Source organism: Xyrauchen texanus, chromosome 25 (assembly GCF_025860055.1).
Source record: "Xyrauchen texanus isolate HMW12.3.18 chromosome 25, RBS_HiC_50CHRs, whole genome shotgun sequence".
Taxonomy (NCBI): domain Eukaryota; kingdom Metazoa; phylum Chordata; class Actinopteri; order Cypriniformes; family Catostomidae; genus Xyrauchen; species Xyrauchen texanus.
Window position 1 is genome coordinate 18281607 of NC_068300.1, and position 16416 is coordinate 18298022.

Consider the following 16416-nt stretch of genomic DNA (forward strand, 5'->3'; position numbering starts at 1 on the left):
AATTCTGCTGACTGTGACCCTCCAGGAACGAAGTTTGAAACATTACTTTTCCCCTAAAATCGATCCATGGGGATAACTAAGTATTCACTGCCATCTTGTGGCAAAATCATGCACTAATAGAGGGTTTGTTTAATACTGCAATGTACTAAATCCTAATAAAAATAAAACATGTCTAAGTGGTATACCGTCCAGACTACAGAAGTATAACAATTAATAAATGACAGTCTCTTTAAAAGTTAAAATTCCTCAAACAACAAATGTTGGCAGAAGTAGTTTAAAATGATATTTTATTAAAATTTCGTTAAAACAAAAACAAGCCATAAAAATGTAGTTTTAAGATATTATATTATTACACTCATGTACATTCAAGATGCAAGGAAAGTATTTTAATATAGTATTTAATATATATAAATTATTTTTAATACCCTTATTTGATGGTTACACCACTTGACAATTTTAAAGACATTAAATCAATTTGTGTTTGTAGAAAATGCTATAAATAGATGTATTATTATTATTATTATTATTATGAAACCAACATGGACACAACAACGTTTTAAAAAGATTTCTAATTTTTATTACCACAGATAACCTTATTTATAAGTGACTAATATAATAAAATAAAATAACTAATAGCAACATAAATATACTACTATTATCAGAACATTTTTACTACTATGCCATCCTTGTTCGTGTCAAGACAAAGTTCAGCAAATTCCCATTTAAAAAGACAAATATTATATATATAGTCTATTTATAATTTAGCCATTAGAATCTAATGATAACATTTTGACATTTATTTTAGGCAACGTCTAATTATTAGATTTAGCCTAAAATAAATGTTATAATTTGAGGAAAATAAATACATTAAATATTTAAGAAAAACAAAAAATGTCATGATTTTGAATTAAATTTAAGACGTTTCTAGTTATGCACTTTTTAATTTCCGTACATGTACGAGTAGGATCAATACATTCGATAATCCCTGTTGATCATGGATTTGAGAGTCAGTTTTCGGTTATAGATTATTCGGGCCTGTATCCCGGTATAGGCCCGGAAGTTGTTTTGGGCTGTCAGGTAAAAAAAAATCCCTGAGATGCTGCCTTCGCTAGAGAAAACAAACGGCGCTTCTGCTGTATAAAAAATTGCCACCACAGTCGATCGTCAGGTGAGAAAAATACTCACCGTACCAAACCAATGCATGTTGTCCGCGGAAAGTGACATTAGTTCAGGTAACTGTGCTCGGATCGGGAGGGTTTACACGGCCAGACGGCATCTATCGAGTGCTGGGTGCCATAGCAACGCCAGCGGGCTCTCAGGAAACATAATTCCGCTTTAGTTTGTCACGTCTAAATATCGACCGGATTTCAGGTTCGGAGGCAGCCGGTCGGATAACGTTAAGAGCAACGTTAGTTCTTTCGTTTGTGAATTAATTTAGCAATGTCTTGGCCTTACTGTGAGCTGTCAGGTTTCGTTAGCTGGTTAGCAGCAGTGGCTAGCTTGTGTGACTGACAGGATTGACAGGATTCTGTGCGCTGTCAGTCCTCTGCAACAATTATGCACTTTTACCGATGCTGTGTGTAAAGTTAATTAAAATACGAGAGCTTGTACACGATCATGTTCTCCCTTTCAGTCATTTTGCTTTGTTTTGATTGCAGACAGACAGTGGCTGTTTTGTTATTGCGTTAATTAGACTCATTGACAGCAGTCTGAATTATTGGGATCTGTATATTGCCTCTTGTCGGCCCACAAGTACATCTGCTGTGTTCGTTTTCTGTCTCATATATTACAAAGAGGTGTCTTAAGTATCTGAATACCTCTTTGTTATTACAACTAATGTTATAGGTATTATGGTATAAAATCTGGAATATGACAGTAGTTAAAAAGAGTTAATGTGTATTCTGTATAATTTCCCAATAGAATATCATCCTATACCTATAAATTGTCATCCTATACATCCTATAAATGTCTGAAGGCCTATAAATTATTAGAAATAATATTATAGATATTGTGTCATAAGATCTGCGATAGGACAGCAGTTTATAAGAGTTTAAAAAAGCATTTTCAAGCTATTTTTTTTCTCTCTCTACTCAATATAATGTCATCCTATGCATGCCCATAAAGGGATAGTTGACCCAAAAATGAAAACTGATCTCATCATTTACTCAGCCTCATCCCAGATGTGTATGACTTTCTTTCTTCTGCAGAACACAAGAAAATTTCAGCTCTGTAGGTCCATACAATGCAATTGAATTGTTGCCAGAACTCTGAAGGTCCAAAAAGCATAATAAGGCTGCATAAAATTAATCTATATGAATCCAGGGGTTAAATCCATATCTTCAGAAGTGATATGATAAGTGAGGGTGAGAAACAGAGCAATATTTAAGTCCTTTTTTACTGAAATATCCACTTTGTTTTCCACATTTTTTTTTTTTTTTTGGTTTCACATTCTTCGTGAATATCGCCACCTACTGGGCAGGGAGGAGAATTTATAGTAAAAAAGGACTAAAATATTGATCTGTTTCTCACAGGTATCAGGTATCCTTTGAAATGTTTAAATGCCTATTTAATATTATAACAAATATTATAGATGTGCTATTAAAAACTGGGATAAGACAAATATTTATACACTGCAAAAAATATTTTTTTTAATTCGTTTTTTTTTTTGTCTTGTTTTCTAGGAAAATATCAAAATATTATTAAAGCAAGATATATTTACTTGACAAGCAAAACGGCATAATGTATTAAGTCTTGTTTTCAGAGAAATCTCACAAATTTTAGTAAACTTTATGCTTAAAACAAGAAAAAACTGCCAATGGTGTAAAAAAAATTAACTTGTTTTCCCATTGAATTGGCCCCATTGGCATCTAGTTTTTAAGCACAACCCTCACTAAATTTGGTTAGATTTCTCTGAAAACAAGACAAACTATCTTATGCCATTTTGCTTGTTAAGTAAATTTATCTTGTTTTAAGAATTTTTAAATGTTTCTACTAAGGGGGGGACAAATCCATATCTATTCTGGATTTGAAAGAATTAAAAATGAAGCAGTTTTTCTTTTTCCAACTTACTGAATATACAATCATCCCTGAAACATTATATGTTCATATAATATCTGTATGTTAAGGTCAAATAGACAGTTCAATATGATTTCAGGAAATTAAGCATTTACATTGTCCTGTGCTTACTAGCCTGTTGTATTCTTAAGTAGCATACAATCATGAAAGCTCCTGCCTTTGGCAGTGTGTACCAGCACAGGTTCTGATAGGTCATACTTTTGAATAAGGGGAGGAGGCTTTCTAGCAGACTATTTCTAGCAGACTACTTCTAGCAGACTACTTCTCTCTTCCTTCCAAGACTAGAATTGAATAGAATGGACACTCAATTTAGTTGTTGAGCTAGAAATGAGATCTTGACCAGCGTGCATATCAATTATTCAGCTACTCAAACACTGTAACCACACAGGAAAGAGAGAATTAACAAATTGCGAGTGAACTAACAAGTGTTTTTATCACTTGAAATCAAATGAGTCAATCATATTTAATTTTTTTATATATTTGAGTGCGTTTTAAGACTTTTTTGTTCTCTTTAACCTTTTTACTTACTGTGCATTTTTTAAAGGTACCAATGCACTGAAGCCCTCTAAGAGAGTTTGATTTTCTATTTATTATTTATGTTAGAATTTAGAGAGGATTTTTTGCTTTTCTGTAGAAATTCTGTAGCTTTTTTTCTTTAATATTTCTTGGTGCAGGCAGCTGGTGTGATAATGAATGCTGAAGAATGCAATGGCCGTTCTTACATGTCAGGTAAGGTGCCTTTTGATGGTTTTATACCTTTTTCTTTCTATAGACTTAAAACATACAGTTGAAGTCAGAAGTTTACACATAGGTTGAAGTCATTAAATCTCATTTTTTAACCACCCCACAGATTTCATATGAGCAAACTATAGTTTTGGCAAGTTGTTTAGGACATCTACTGTGTGCATGACATGAGTCATTTTTCCAACAATTGTTTACAGCCAGATTGTTTCACTTTTAATTGACTAAATCACAATTTCAGTGGGTCAGAATTTTACATTCACTAAGTTAACTGTGCCTTTAAGCAGCTTGGACAATTCCAGAAAATTATGTCAAGTCTTTAGGCAATTAGCCAATTAGATTCTGTGACGAGGAAGAGGGCGTGGCCGGGCCGTGAGGGTGCATGGCCGGCACTGAGTCAACTAAACAGCGGGAGAGAAAGATAAAGCGGAGCCGGAGATGCCAGTTTGGGAGAGAGAGAGAGAGAGACACACACACACGTGGCCGCACTGTGTGTGTGTGTGTGTGTGTGTGTGTGTTTGTTTTATGTTGTTTTGAGTTCAGTTCCATTATTCAAGTTATGTTGACTGTTCTGCTGGTTCCCGCAACCTCCTTGGTCATCCTGAACCTGTTACATTGGTGCCGAAATCTGGGAAAGAGGAGGGATGTGTTGTCGTGGAGTGGATGGAGGAGTCGCTGCCAGCCGCCGACAGTCGGAGGAACTGCTGCCATCTGCCATGAAGGGGAGGCGCCGTTCCGTCTACCAGGGGTCAGAAGACTCGCTGCCTTCCTTTCAGGGGAGGAGCAGCTGTCGTCCTCCAGAGAGTGGAGGAGTGGCTGAGGACCAGGCGACGGCATGTCCGGGGACCGGCGAGCAAGTTTTTCTCTCTCTTTCCTCTCTCTCTCTCTCTCTCTCTCTCTCTCTCTCTCTCTCTCTCTCTCTCTCTCTCGCTCTCTCTTTTTCTGTCTCTTTTTCTGTCTTCTGTCCCTCTCCCCTCTCCCTTTCCTCATCTCTCCCCATGTTCCCAGGAGGCGGCATTGACCATTGGCTGGCGAAACGGCCGGAAGGGCAGTGTCTCCCCTCCAGAGATGGGGGGAGGGGGGAGTAGGCCAGTCCGGATGGCGCCCTGGCCTGAATTGTTTGGGGGAGGAGTGTGACGAGGAGGAGGGGTGGCCAGGCCGTGAGGGTGCACGGCCGGCGCTGAGTCAACTAATAAGTGGGAGAGAGAGATAAAGGGGAGCCAGATATGCCAGTTCAGGAGAGAGAGAGAGACAGCTTCGCTGCGTGTGTGTGTTTATGTTTGTTTTATGTTGTTTTACGTTCAGTTACGTCATTAAAATTATGTTGACTGTTCTGCCAGTTCCCGCCTCCTTGCCCATACTGAACCCATTACAGCTTCTAATAGGCTAATTTGCTAATTGGAGTCAAATGGAGGTGTACCTGGGGATGAATTTTAAGGCCTACCTTAAAACTCAGTGCCTCCTTGCTTGACATCATTGGAAAATCAAAAGAAATCAGCCAAGACCTCTGAAAAAAATAAGTCTACAAGTCTAGTTCATCCTTGGAACCAATATCCAAATGCCTGAACGTACCACGTTCATCTTTACAAACAATAGAATGCAAGTATAAACACCATGGGACCACGCAGCCATCATACCACTCAGGAAGGAGACGCATTCTGTTTCCTAGAGATGAACGTAGTTTGGTGCAAAAAGTGCAAATCAGTCCCAAAACAACAGCAAACAATCATTTTTCATTTTTGGTTACATATAAAAGCCAGACTACAGTACACATGGGGACAAAGATCTTACTTTTTGGAGAAATGTCCTCTGGTCTGATGAAACAAATATTTAACTGTTTGGCCATAATGACCATCGTTATGTTTGGAGGAAAAAGCGAGAGGCTTGCAAGCCAAAGAATTCCATCCCAACAGTAAAGCAGGGGGGTGGCAGTATCTTGTTGTGGGGTGCTTTGCTGCTGGAGGGACTGGTGCACTTCACAAAATAGATGGCATCATGAGGAAGGAAAATTATGTGGATAATTTGAAGCAACCTCTCAAGACATCAGCCAGGAAGTTACAGTCGCAAATGGGTCTTCCAAATGGACAATGACCCCAAGCATACCTTCAAAGTTGTGGCAAAATGGCTTAAGGACAACAAAGTTGAGGTATTTGAGTGGCCATCATAAAGCCCTGACCTAAATCTTGTATAAAATTTGTGGGCAGAACTGAAAAAGCATGTGCGAGCAAGGAGGCTTACAAACTTGACTCGGTTACACCAGTTCTGTCTGGAGGAATTGGCCAAAATTCATACAACTTATTGTGAGAATCTTGTGGAAGGCAAACCCAAAACGTTTGACCCAAGTTTAAAAGCAATACTACCAAATACTAACAAATTGTTTGTAAACTTCTGACCCACTGGGAATGTGATGAAATAAATAAATAATTCTCTACTATTATTCTAACATCTCACATTCTTAAAATAAAGTAGTTATACTAACTGACCTAAGACCGTGAATGTTTTCTATGATTAAATGTCTGGAATTGTGAAAAACTAAGTTTAAATGTATTTGGCTAAGGTGTATGTAAACTTCTGACTTCAACTGTATGTAGCTAAATATGAGTTCATTAAAATTTTCAGGCAGTGGAGATTCTTCAACGGAACGGGAGTTTTTTGCAGGGCTGAGAGTACCTACTGTGAGCACACCAAACAGTCAACAATCCTCCCCAAGCCACTCACTCAGTGGTCAGTATTTCTACATTAAACGTGCTTTTATATCTTACTTGTCTTGAATAATTGTTGCATCTGCTATTTATGGTCTGTTCTATTTGTAATATCACATATTCAGATATATATATCCGTATATACCTGTATTCAGGGTTCCTTCAGTCATGGAAAACAGAAATATCAGAGTTTTACCATAGTAATTTCCAGGCCCGGAAAATGCATGAAATGTTCTGTTGAGAATGAACCATTTTCTAATTATGCTCAGGTCTAAAATATTTAAGTGATTGTAAAAGTCATGGAAATTCCTTGGTCAAAAAGTGAGGAAGCTTATAGTTGCTCATTTCATTCCCTGACCAGCTAACTCAATCAAAGTGGAGCTCTACAGTGACGAGGAGGCAGGTGGGGCTCCGCTGGCAGAAAGACGAGTCGGGGAGAAGGATGAAGGATGGAAGAATAAAAAGAGAGACATGGCAGAAGATGGGGGAGTGGAGATGGTTGGAGGCACACGAGGGCAGACTGGGAGCGGCTGCGGGGACATGGCCAGTCCTGAGCCAGCATCGCCAGGTCCCATTCGGCTGCCCAATGGCAAGCTAAAATGTGATATATGTGGGATGATCTGTATTGGACCCAATGTTCTGATGGTGCACAAACGTAGCCATACAGGTGAGTGTTTCTTTATTAGCTACTTTCACACAGCCTTTTTTTCTCACACAGTCAAAATGCCGGCACATCAACTTCTGCAATTTGCCCTCATTAGAAGTTGTGCCATTGCCAGAAAAATTCTTTGTTGATGCTATGAATGATCAAAAACGTAAGATTAATGGTTTGAGGTATGGTTGAGGACCATGGGCGCAACTACCCATTTACATTTTGCCATACGAATACCCTCCTTGTGGTTGATTCAGCACCCCATTTGTGCGGTGCAGTGGCGTGCACCAACATCAGCAGGGGCGGAAGGATAAAAAATAGGGCACTGATATTTTTGTACTGATATATACATATATACATACATACATACATACATACATACATACATACATACATACATACATACATGTATGTATGTATATATGTATGTATGTATATATATATATATATATATATATATATATATATATATATATATATATATATATATATATATATATATATATATATATAATTATACATTGTTATCTTTAAATTAGGGCTATCAATCGATTCAAATTTTTAATCTAATTAATTACGTAGCGTCCCAATTAATTAATCGCATTTAATCGCATATACAAATATTTGCTGAGAAAGCCCCTCATATAACAATAATTCAATATATAATGATGAAATAATTATACATAGTTATCTTTAAATATTAAATATATATATAATAGAAAATGTTCAGATAATTAAAATGCATTACATTCTTGTGGCAGAAGAGTAAATCATTGATAAGACAATACAAAATGTGGCTTTAGAATACAATGTATTGTTTACTACCATATTACTGAACATAAGACAATCAATTGAATTTGTCAATCAGTTCGAGATTTATTAAGAGGCTTGTTTAAGGACCCGTCAATGTAAAGCTGCGTCAGACATGCTAGTGTAGCACCTCGGGTGCGTTGGGTCATAAACATAAAATGTTTAGGTCACTGTGTCAAGTTAAATATAGTTTAATACTTAGAACACATCTTGAGATCACTTAGTTCGAATTTGCGCTCCATCAAGTGTTTTGAACGCAAGAACATAACGCATGTTTGTGGTGTTCTGTCTGCTGAAGGGATGTTTTGTTCACTGTATAAACTGTGTGTTGCCACACAGCTGAAGTTTCACTTACTGTCTTCTGGAGTAAACAGGTGTTCTTACAAGACTGCATATCTCAGGAATCTTCCTTATTACGGTCCAAGGGCATTGCGATTAATTGCGTAAATTTTTTTAACATGTTATTTTTTATAAAAATAATCGCACTGAATTAAAGCCTTAAATTGACAGCCCTAATATATATATATATATATATATATATATATATATATATATATATATATATATATATATATATATATATGTTCCTTTTATTATATACATATCCTAATTTTTCCATTATTTCCTTCATTGCAAATAATAGCCTTTTCTGTTATCTTTCTTACAAAAAGTACCATGCTATTACAATGTTTTTTATATATGGCCCATGGTAATCCCATGTTTTTGACACGTACCATAGTAATACCATGGTATTTTTTGAAGTACCTTAGAGTACCATGAAAATATCATGAAATATGAATATATAATAATCATTCAGTATCATGGTATTACCCTTGTATCACCATAGTGCTTCGCACTGCTAATCTTTTTCTTGTCTCATCACTCTTCTATTCACTTTTTCATCTCTGCTCCCTCACTTCATCCTGTCGTCTTTGCTGCTTGCACTCTGACCTCATCATCCCCTCTATAAAACTGACATTTTCTATAGTACTTCAAACAGCTCTTTCAGTTTATGACAGTTTTCTACAAAAGACAATGAATTTCATTCTACACTGAAAGCGACACAACCGCTCCACTTGTAATTAATAAAGCTGTCTACACTGCAAGTGTGCATTGACAGAAATGCGTTAGCAATCAAGTATTATTGTTTTATGAACTTAAATACAATACTGTTAGGGCTGCAAGATAATAGTGAAAACGATAATCATGATCGTTTAGCTCAACATTTTAATCAATGTCATTTTAGAACTCATTTTTTTATTAAGGGGCAGCACAATTTGGACAAACAAAAATTCACCAAAAAGTTAATGTTGTTATAATGATTAATGATTCCTTTTGACCAAAATTAAGTCATGTTTTGCCCACGCTTTACTGCAAATAGAAAGAGTAACTCTGTAGGATATTTGCACATGAGTTCTTTTTAAGAGATATTTTTTTTTATTATAATTATAATTATATGACATTATACAATAGTAATACGGTCTCAAGCCATCACTTTTGGCAGAAAACTGAAGGAAGACGTTGTGTTGTTTCTGTTGACAACAGCTTTGTGCTTCTCCTTATGTACTCTACATGATGAAATACTCTCATCTCCTCCTCGCTCCATAAAACCACGGTGCCATGGGGTTACTTCATATTTTTTTAGGAACTTGTAATGGCCAAACCTATTTGTATTTATGCAAACATGCAACCGAAGTAAATCAAGCGTTAGCGACACGGACAAACCGAAGAGATCACAGCTGATTGCACCTAATCAGACCACAAGATGGAATTAAGTTGATGTGTATTGAGCAAAGAACCACACTGAGACCGCTGAAACACCATGTAACTCTACAGATCAGAGCAGCAGACACACACATACTTGTAAACATAACATATGCGGCTACATATTTCAGAGCATGTTCGAAAGTAAATCTTGCTCAGTGGCGAACTTCTGAAGGGTCAGTTGAGTTAAAATATACTTTGAAAGAGCTTGTGATTTGGTCTGTCATCCGTAGACTCAGCCTATAATGATAATGATAATTTGCAACTTTACCTGGCTGATAATTTCTGCTTGGTAGATCATTAATATCATGGATGGTTATGCTTAATTAACTGTGAGAGGCAGAAACCATGATTGTGGTTAAAATATGATTAATATTGCAGCCCTAAATACTGTACATAGAGTTGACATTTGATCTGACCTGTTACTTGTCTAAGTGCCACTTCAATGGTCCGGGGGGTTGAATTTCCAACAGTATTTTTGCAACCTTGAAGGACACTGCAGGGTGGGGATGCCACTCGAATGGTTGATCCAAACGAAAGTGAGAAAATTCATCCGTTCTTGAATTTATTATGACATTTTTATCACATTTATTACATTAAAATTTAATAAATTATTACATTTGATAGATGATTCCATTTATTAATTTTTTTTATAAAATGTCCCCCCCATTAATGCATGACCAAAATAGCACCTTTTAGGTTTGTTATTGAAACGGGCAGGGGTTTGCGCCCCTGCTGCCCCACTGTGCACGCCATTGGTGCGACGCATTATATCACCAAGTTTAAATAAAAATTTGGTGGTGAGGTGTCAATGGCAGCAATACAAAAATAACACGGAAAGCCATTGCATGCGTGATGTGATAAAAAGGTAATACGGCACTTTTACTGCAATTGAACGGGTTTCACGTGTGAAAGTGGCTAATGTCTCTTGACAAGAAAATCATTTTGAAAATAACAGCTTGAAGATATGTGATGCTATTTTTTGGGCTGGTGGGAAACTGGTAGTCTTGGTCTCGGTAGGTGAGCGGCCATTCCAGTGTAACCAGTGTGGGGCCTCATTCACTCAGAAGGGCAACTTGCTGCGTCACATCAAGCTCCACTCTGGCGAGAAGCCCTTCAAATGTCCCTTTTGTAACTACGCCTGTCGTCGCCGCGACGCCTTGACAGGACACCTCCGCACCCACTCTGGTGAGCCTTCATTGGTCAAAAGCAGCCATTTGTGAGAATTACAGAGAAGGAAGGTGAGATAGAACTTTGTGGCTGGAAATAAATGGATGGAAAAGTGTGTGGGATGGAAAAAAGCCTTTTGATGTATCTTAGACTGAGAACAGATTAATGTAGGCAAGACCAATTGAAACTATTTCTCCTATAGTGTTGATTATTTGGCTGCCTAAAGCTTCAGTAAACCTTCCTTTAAACTTGTTGCACGTCCAGAGATTGTGCAAACTGACTAATGAGTTTGAATAAGACCTCATCAATCACTTATGCAATTATGTTTTAGTCATTGATATTGCAGTGATGATCAGACAACAAAATGATAACTCTGCAGCGGTCTAGTATGACATTTAGAATATTATGAAAACAGGATATCCTGCTTGTGTTATTGAATGATGTTGAAAAGCATTCACCTGTAGCATCTAAATCTGGATGGTAAAAGTCCTATGAATATGAATGCAGATGTTCAGAGAAATGTCTTTTTAGAGTAAATGATTTCTCTGAAATGACGCACATCTCACAATGGGCTGATGCGGTCTGCAGTTTTTCTTACACTCTAAACGTCATAGATGAGCAGCATCTCATTTCGTTTTTGGGGAAATTGTGACAAGGGAAATTCTGTGGTCTAACAACGAATTCTGCACTGGTTGTAATTACGGTATTCTTATGTAATTATATTTAGAAATGCTGTCTGTTTATAGTTCTTTTGACACATAATTTTACTAGGTAACACCTCATATTAGGTAAAGCATCAATATTGTCTTAACACCAGCACAAGAGTGTGAAATGCCTTTGCCATGGCTCAATATTCTCCCTCCTTGGTATTTCAGTGTCCTCCCCTACAGTTGGGAAGCACTACAAGTGCAGTTACTGTGGCCGAAGTTACAAGCAGCAGAGCACCCTGGAGGAGCACAGAGAGCGCTGCCACAGCTACCTACAGAGTCTGGACCACCAGCCTGCTCACAACACCCAATCTGCCCACGGTAATAACAAATACACATTTTCTGTTATAATCAGAATGCTGCTAAAAGTGCATTGGTTAGTTTCTCACGCTGTTTTTCCATTATGTTGTGTTCAGGTGAAGAGGTTCATAATGTGGAGATGATGTCTGAACCCCTGATCCAGTCCTCCTCAGAGAAGATGACCTTCATTGATCGACTGGCCAACAGCATCACCAAGAGGAAGAGATCAACACCCCAGAAGTTCCTGGGTAGGCCCACTGATTTGAAAGACTTTATATAATGAATATAGATGAGTATACACTCACTGAGCACTTTATTAGGAACAACAGTACATATACTTATTTGTGTGATTAGATTAGATTAGATTAGATAATCAATAATGTGGCAGCAGTGCAGTGCATAAAATAATTTAGATAAGGGTCAGGAGCTTCAGTTAATGTTTACATCAACCATCAGAATGGGGAAAAATTTGTATCTCAGTGATTTTGATCATGGCATGATTGTTGGGCTGGTTTGAGATATTGAGTTACATTTTCTCCCAATAATTTTATACAAGTGGTCTGTCTCCTCTCTATACTGATGATACTGATGCTTCTTGACTTTCTAGGTGAAAAGCACATGCGACTAAATATATCTGAAGCACCTTATGAACTCGATCCCAATCCTGATAAAGAAGGGGACTTGTTGGTCTTGCACACTGAGAGTGATCCATCTGCTTTAGGGCATTTCCTCCGGGGGCCAAGAGGAGGCAGTAATGATGTGGATCCTCCCCGCTCCCTGCGAATGCCTCCCCACTCTGCCTGCCTATCAGAGTTTACCCCAGTTATCAGCTCTGTCTACCCCCATATAACCCCTTTAGGACAGCGCCTAAACTGTGCAGGGGCATCTCAATGGGTCTTGCGGGGAGGGAGGCTGGAGAGGGTCATGAGGACACGCCCTCCAGCCGCAGTCGTGCTGCCTCGCCAAGCAATGGTTACCAAGATTCTACAGACACCGAGAGCATGGCAGAGGAGCAGTGCGTCATCGCCTCAGTGCCACCTGGAAACTTGAACCACCGCGGAGGGCGCGAGCAGCACAGTCCTAGTCACGCCAAAGAAATGGACATGGACGGGGACAGGGAAAAAGGAGTCCTTGGGGGTTTACCAGGGCTGCCCGCCAAGGTGAGCCCGTGCTCACCACCAGCAAGGGAAGCCATGCAGGTGGTGGACGGGGAAGGGCGGCCAGTGCGCTCCTTCCGCTGCGAGCACTGTCGTATTTTCTTCCTGGACCATGTCATGTTCACCATCCACATGGGCTGCCACGGCTTCCACCAGCCCTTTGAGTGCAACATCTGCGGCCACCGCAGCCAGGACCGCTACGAGTTTTCCTCACACATTGTCCGGGGGGAGCACCAGGTGGGCTGAAGAGGGCTTGTGGGTGGTGCAGTTTGAGATTTGGGAGAGATGTACAGAGAGTTGTATGCTGCTTTGAGATGGCGTCATGGCGTCTTTTTTGGTCTGCATCAGATTGGGTGCATGGCACACTATCTCTTGCTTTTAGTTAGGGGACATCAGCTTTTACTGCTGAAGAGTAATCGCCTAGGTACAACCGTAAAACACTCAACACAAATGCATCCTGTGTTTAAAGGATGTCAAGAGGGGGACTTTTCCTCTGATTGCACTCCCATATCAAGTCATTCATTGCAAGATGCAGATGTTTTGCTTTAGAAGTGCCTTCCTTCTGTGGGGTTTATTTTTTATCAGTTAGTTAGGAAGAGATTTTTGATGCTTGTATGGCAGGCATGAGATTAGACTAGATCTGATTAGTAGTGTTTACATAGAGTCTGCCTCTTTAACAGAGAAAGACATTTAATTAATTGCTTATAAGTCCAAAGTCTGGTGGACTGTTTTAACCAGAGTGATTTTCCAAAGTTTCTGAGCCTGTTAAACCAGAGAAATATATGCCTAGGAGTATTCAAACAACCTTTGTGCTCTTTTAGGATACCTCGATGGCACTGTTGAAATTAGGCGACTCAGGGAGAGAGGGAATCGAAAGCAAGCAGCGTGCATTGCAAAACTCTTTTAAGGCTGGTGGAAAGGGAGTATTGATATGTTAGCCATATAAGGAGCACAGACACATATTGCCTTAATAGTTGCTTTATATGAACCCTGTATGAGCTAGATGTTGAATTGCACATGGTTTTAAATGCTGGAAGTTTCAGTAGGTACAATGCAGACATTTGCATATTGCCTGAATTTGGGTAACTTCAAAACGAAGATGACATGGCACTCTTAGGTCAAATTGGATTGGTGATTAGGCTAAGGATTTATCTTTTTATTTTTTTTCTAAAATGTATATTAATGTTTTATTTAAGTAACAAAATGAACTTGAAGCATTTTGCCTTAGTTTATGAGTCTAAAACCTATGTCCTAAAAAAGTCAAACCAGTTGGTTTCCTTGTGCCTCAGATTTAGCTTTTTGTTTCAAACTTTATCTAGACAGACCTCACTTACATGGTGATGAGGAGTTACATTCAAAGTTTTTAATCATATTTGTAGAATGAAGTCCCCCCATCTATGTTTTTAGATGTTTAACACAGTAAAAAGCGGATGGTGAAAATGAACCTTAATTGCTCTGGTGCAGACCAAACACAGACCCATGTTGCATTCCGTGACTTTAACGTGTGAGACGGAGGGGTTGTTACCTCAAAGGAGGATTGCACTTTTTCTAATTCTGCTTAAATGTGTGTGTTTTGCTGGGGCTTTTGGGAGGGTTTCGGACAGGCGCTGAGGTACGGGGTGGGAGGGGAATTTTATTACAAGGCTTTAGGGGAGCAGATTGTAATGAATGGTAACTGAGCTTTGAAACATATTCTTTTGTTTTCTGAAATTGCTCGATTGCACTGATTTCTGATAAAAATGCTATTTAGAGAACAAACAAGAAACAATTTGATACAAGAACACGTTGGTTATATAGACCAGATGAGCAGTGTGGTGTTTTTAAAAATTCTATAAAGGCTATTTTCCTAATAAAAAGGGGTCACTGTCATTTAAGGATTCAGAACTGAAAAGTTTATCCCTGTGTTGTAAACTTTGGTGCTTGGATGTTTGTGTGACTTCTGCCCTTGATATTGGGCTTGTATCCTTGTATACGCTTGTCCTGTGTGGTCATGTCCCATATGAGGTCCCGCATAAGGTACATTCAATCCCCACTTGAGTACGAACTGCTGCTTGATTTGAAGGAAAGGACTGACTTCTGTTATGTACCATCCTGCCAAGATATCGTGGCCTGTTTTATCGGTGGATCTCACTTGCACAAACTGAGATCATTCTGATATACAACTAAAGCACCAATGAATGAATTTTGAAGAATCTCAAACACTTGTTTTGTTTGATTGCTTGTACATTTCTCATATTTTATGTATCGAGGGTTAAGGTTAAAGGTACTTGGATGTTGTCAGCTTTTTCCAATACTTGCTAACATGTAATCCACTGACCCGGTACTGCATCTATTGGTTGCATTTAAAATAGTCCTCTTAATATATTAGTATGCCTGGATTCAGTTGAGGGAAAGCCTGTGAAGAACAGTGTGAATGGATTGAAAACTAGAACAGAAGTGAGACCAAATCCAGTATTTGCAAAGGTTATTTGACTTTGCGCCCTTCATGGACATTATTTACTTGAAGGTATGATAAAAAAAAAAAAAAAAGCCCATATATGACACAATGCACTTAACGGTCAAAAATAAATTATATAATGATTATATCTATATAATTATAAGTGTGTGAATGGGAAAGGTTGCATGTGTACTCACTTTATTTGCTGAGGTTCTGCAACTGTTCTGCTTGTGAAATACTACAGTAGCTGCAGTGTCCTGTTTCCTCTAAACCAAACCCAGCTCTTTTTTCTGCACCATTTCATATTTCTTATCCCCAAGGTGTGATGAACTCAATATTTTTAAATGAACTGTGAAGCAACCTTAACAAGCAGCAACTGAGAAAGAGAGGCCTAGAATTTTTGGGGAGGCAGGGATCAAACTCTGTCATACTTGGGCTTTATCCCTGGGTTCAATGTTTTTAAATATTTTGTGAGAAAAAAATGTATATAACAAAAAACTCTTTACCTCAAATTTGTTAAAATATAAAAGCTGCCTCATGTTCTATAAAAGGTGTGTTGGTTTCAAGAGGTATTGTTTATTTGATCTTGTTTTTAAGGAGTGTAACCCAACTTTAAGTTGAAGTAATTTTTCATGTCCAATAAAGTACTATTTGTTGTAATTTCTGTCCACTTAAAAATCTAATCACTTGTTCTCTAGATTCCCTAATTTATGTCCAGGCTTGATGGTATTTTGGGCTTTTATGTCTGGGAGGAGGATCATAAATAACATTATTAACAAGTTGATTCAGATTATTGTTGCCAAAAACCTCCATTAACCTTTTTCTCCCCCAACATCAACACGTTTTTAGATCAAATGCATACATGTGTATGGAAAAGTGGGTATTTAAGGTGCTTTGGTCA

General features: G+C 38.3%; 2 protein-coding genes across 2 annotated transcripts in view; one reads left to right on the forward strand and one right to left on the reverse strand.

Annotated features, from left to right (window-relative positions):
• The window catches only part of zgc:158263 (ceramide kinase family protein), an 867176-nt gene that overhangs the window by 12744 nt on the left and 838016 nt on the right, over positions 1 to 16416 (reverse strand). The window lies entirely within an intron of this gene.
• Positions 1059 to 16165, forward strand: LOC127618402 (zinc finger protein Eos-like). Its single transcript, XM_052090830.1, is given in 9 exon segments — positions 1059 to 1168; positions 3750 to 3804; positions 6436 to 6540; positions 6880 to 7185; positions 10765 to 10932; positions 11790 to 11942; positions 12038 to 12169; positions 12529 to 12806; positions 12809 to 16165. Coding segments are annotated over 8 exon segments (1698 nt in total). The 5' UTR covers positions 1059 to 1168; positions 3750 to 3764; the 3' UTR covers positions 13325 to 16165.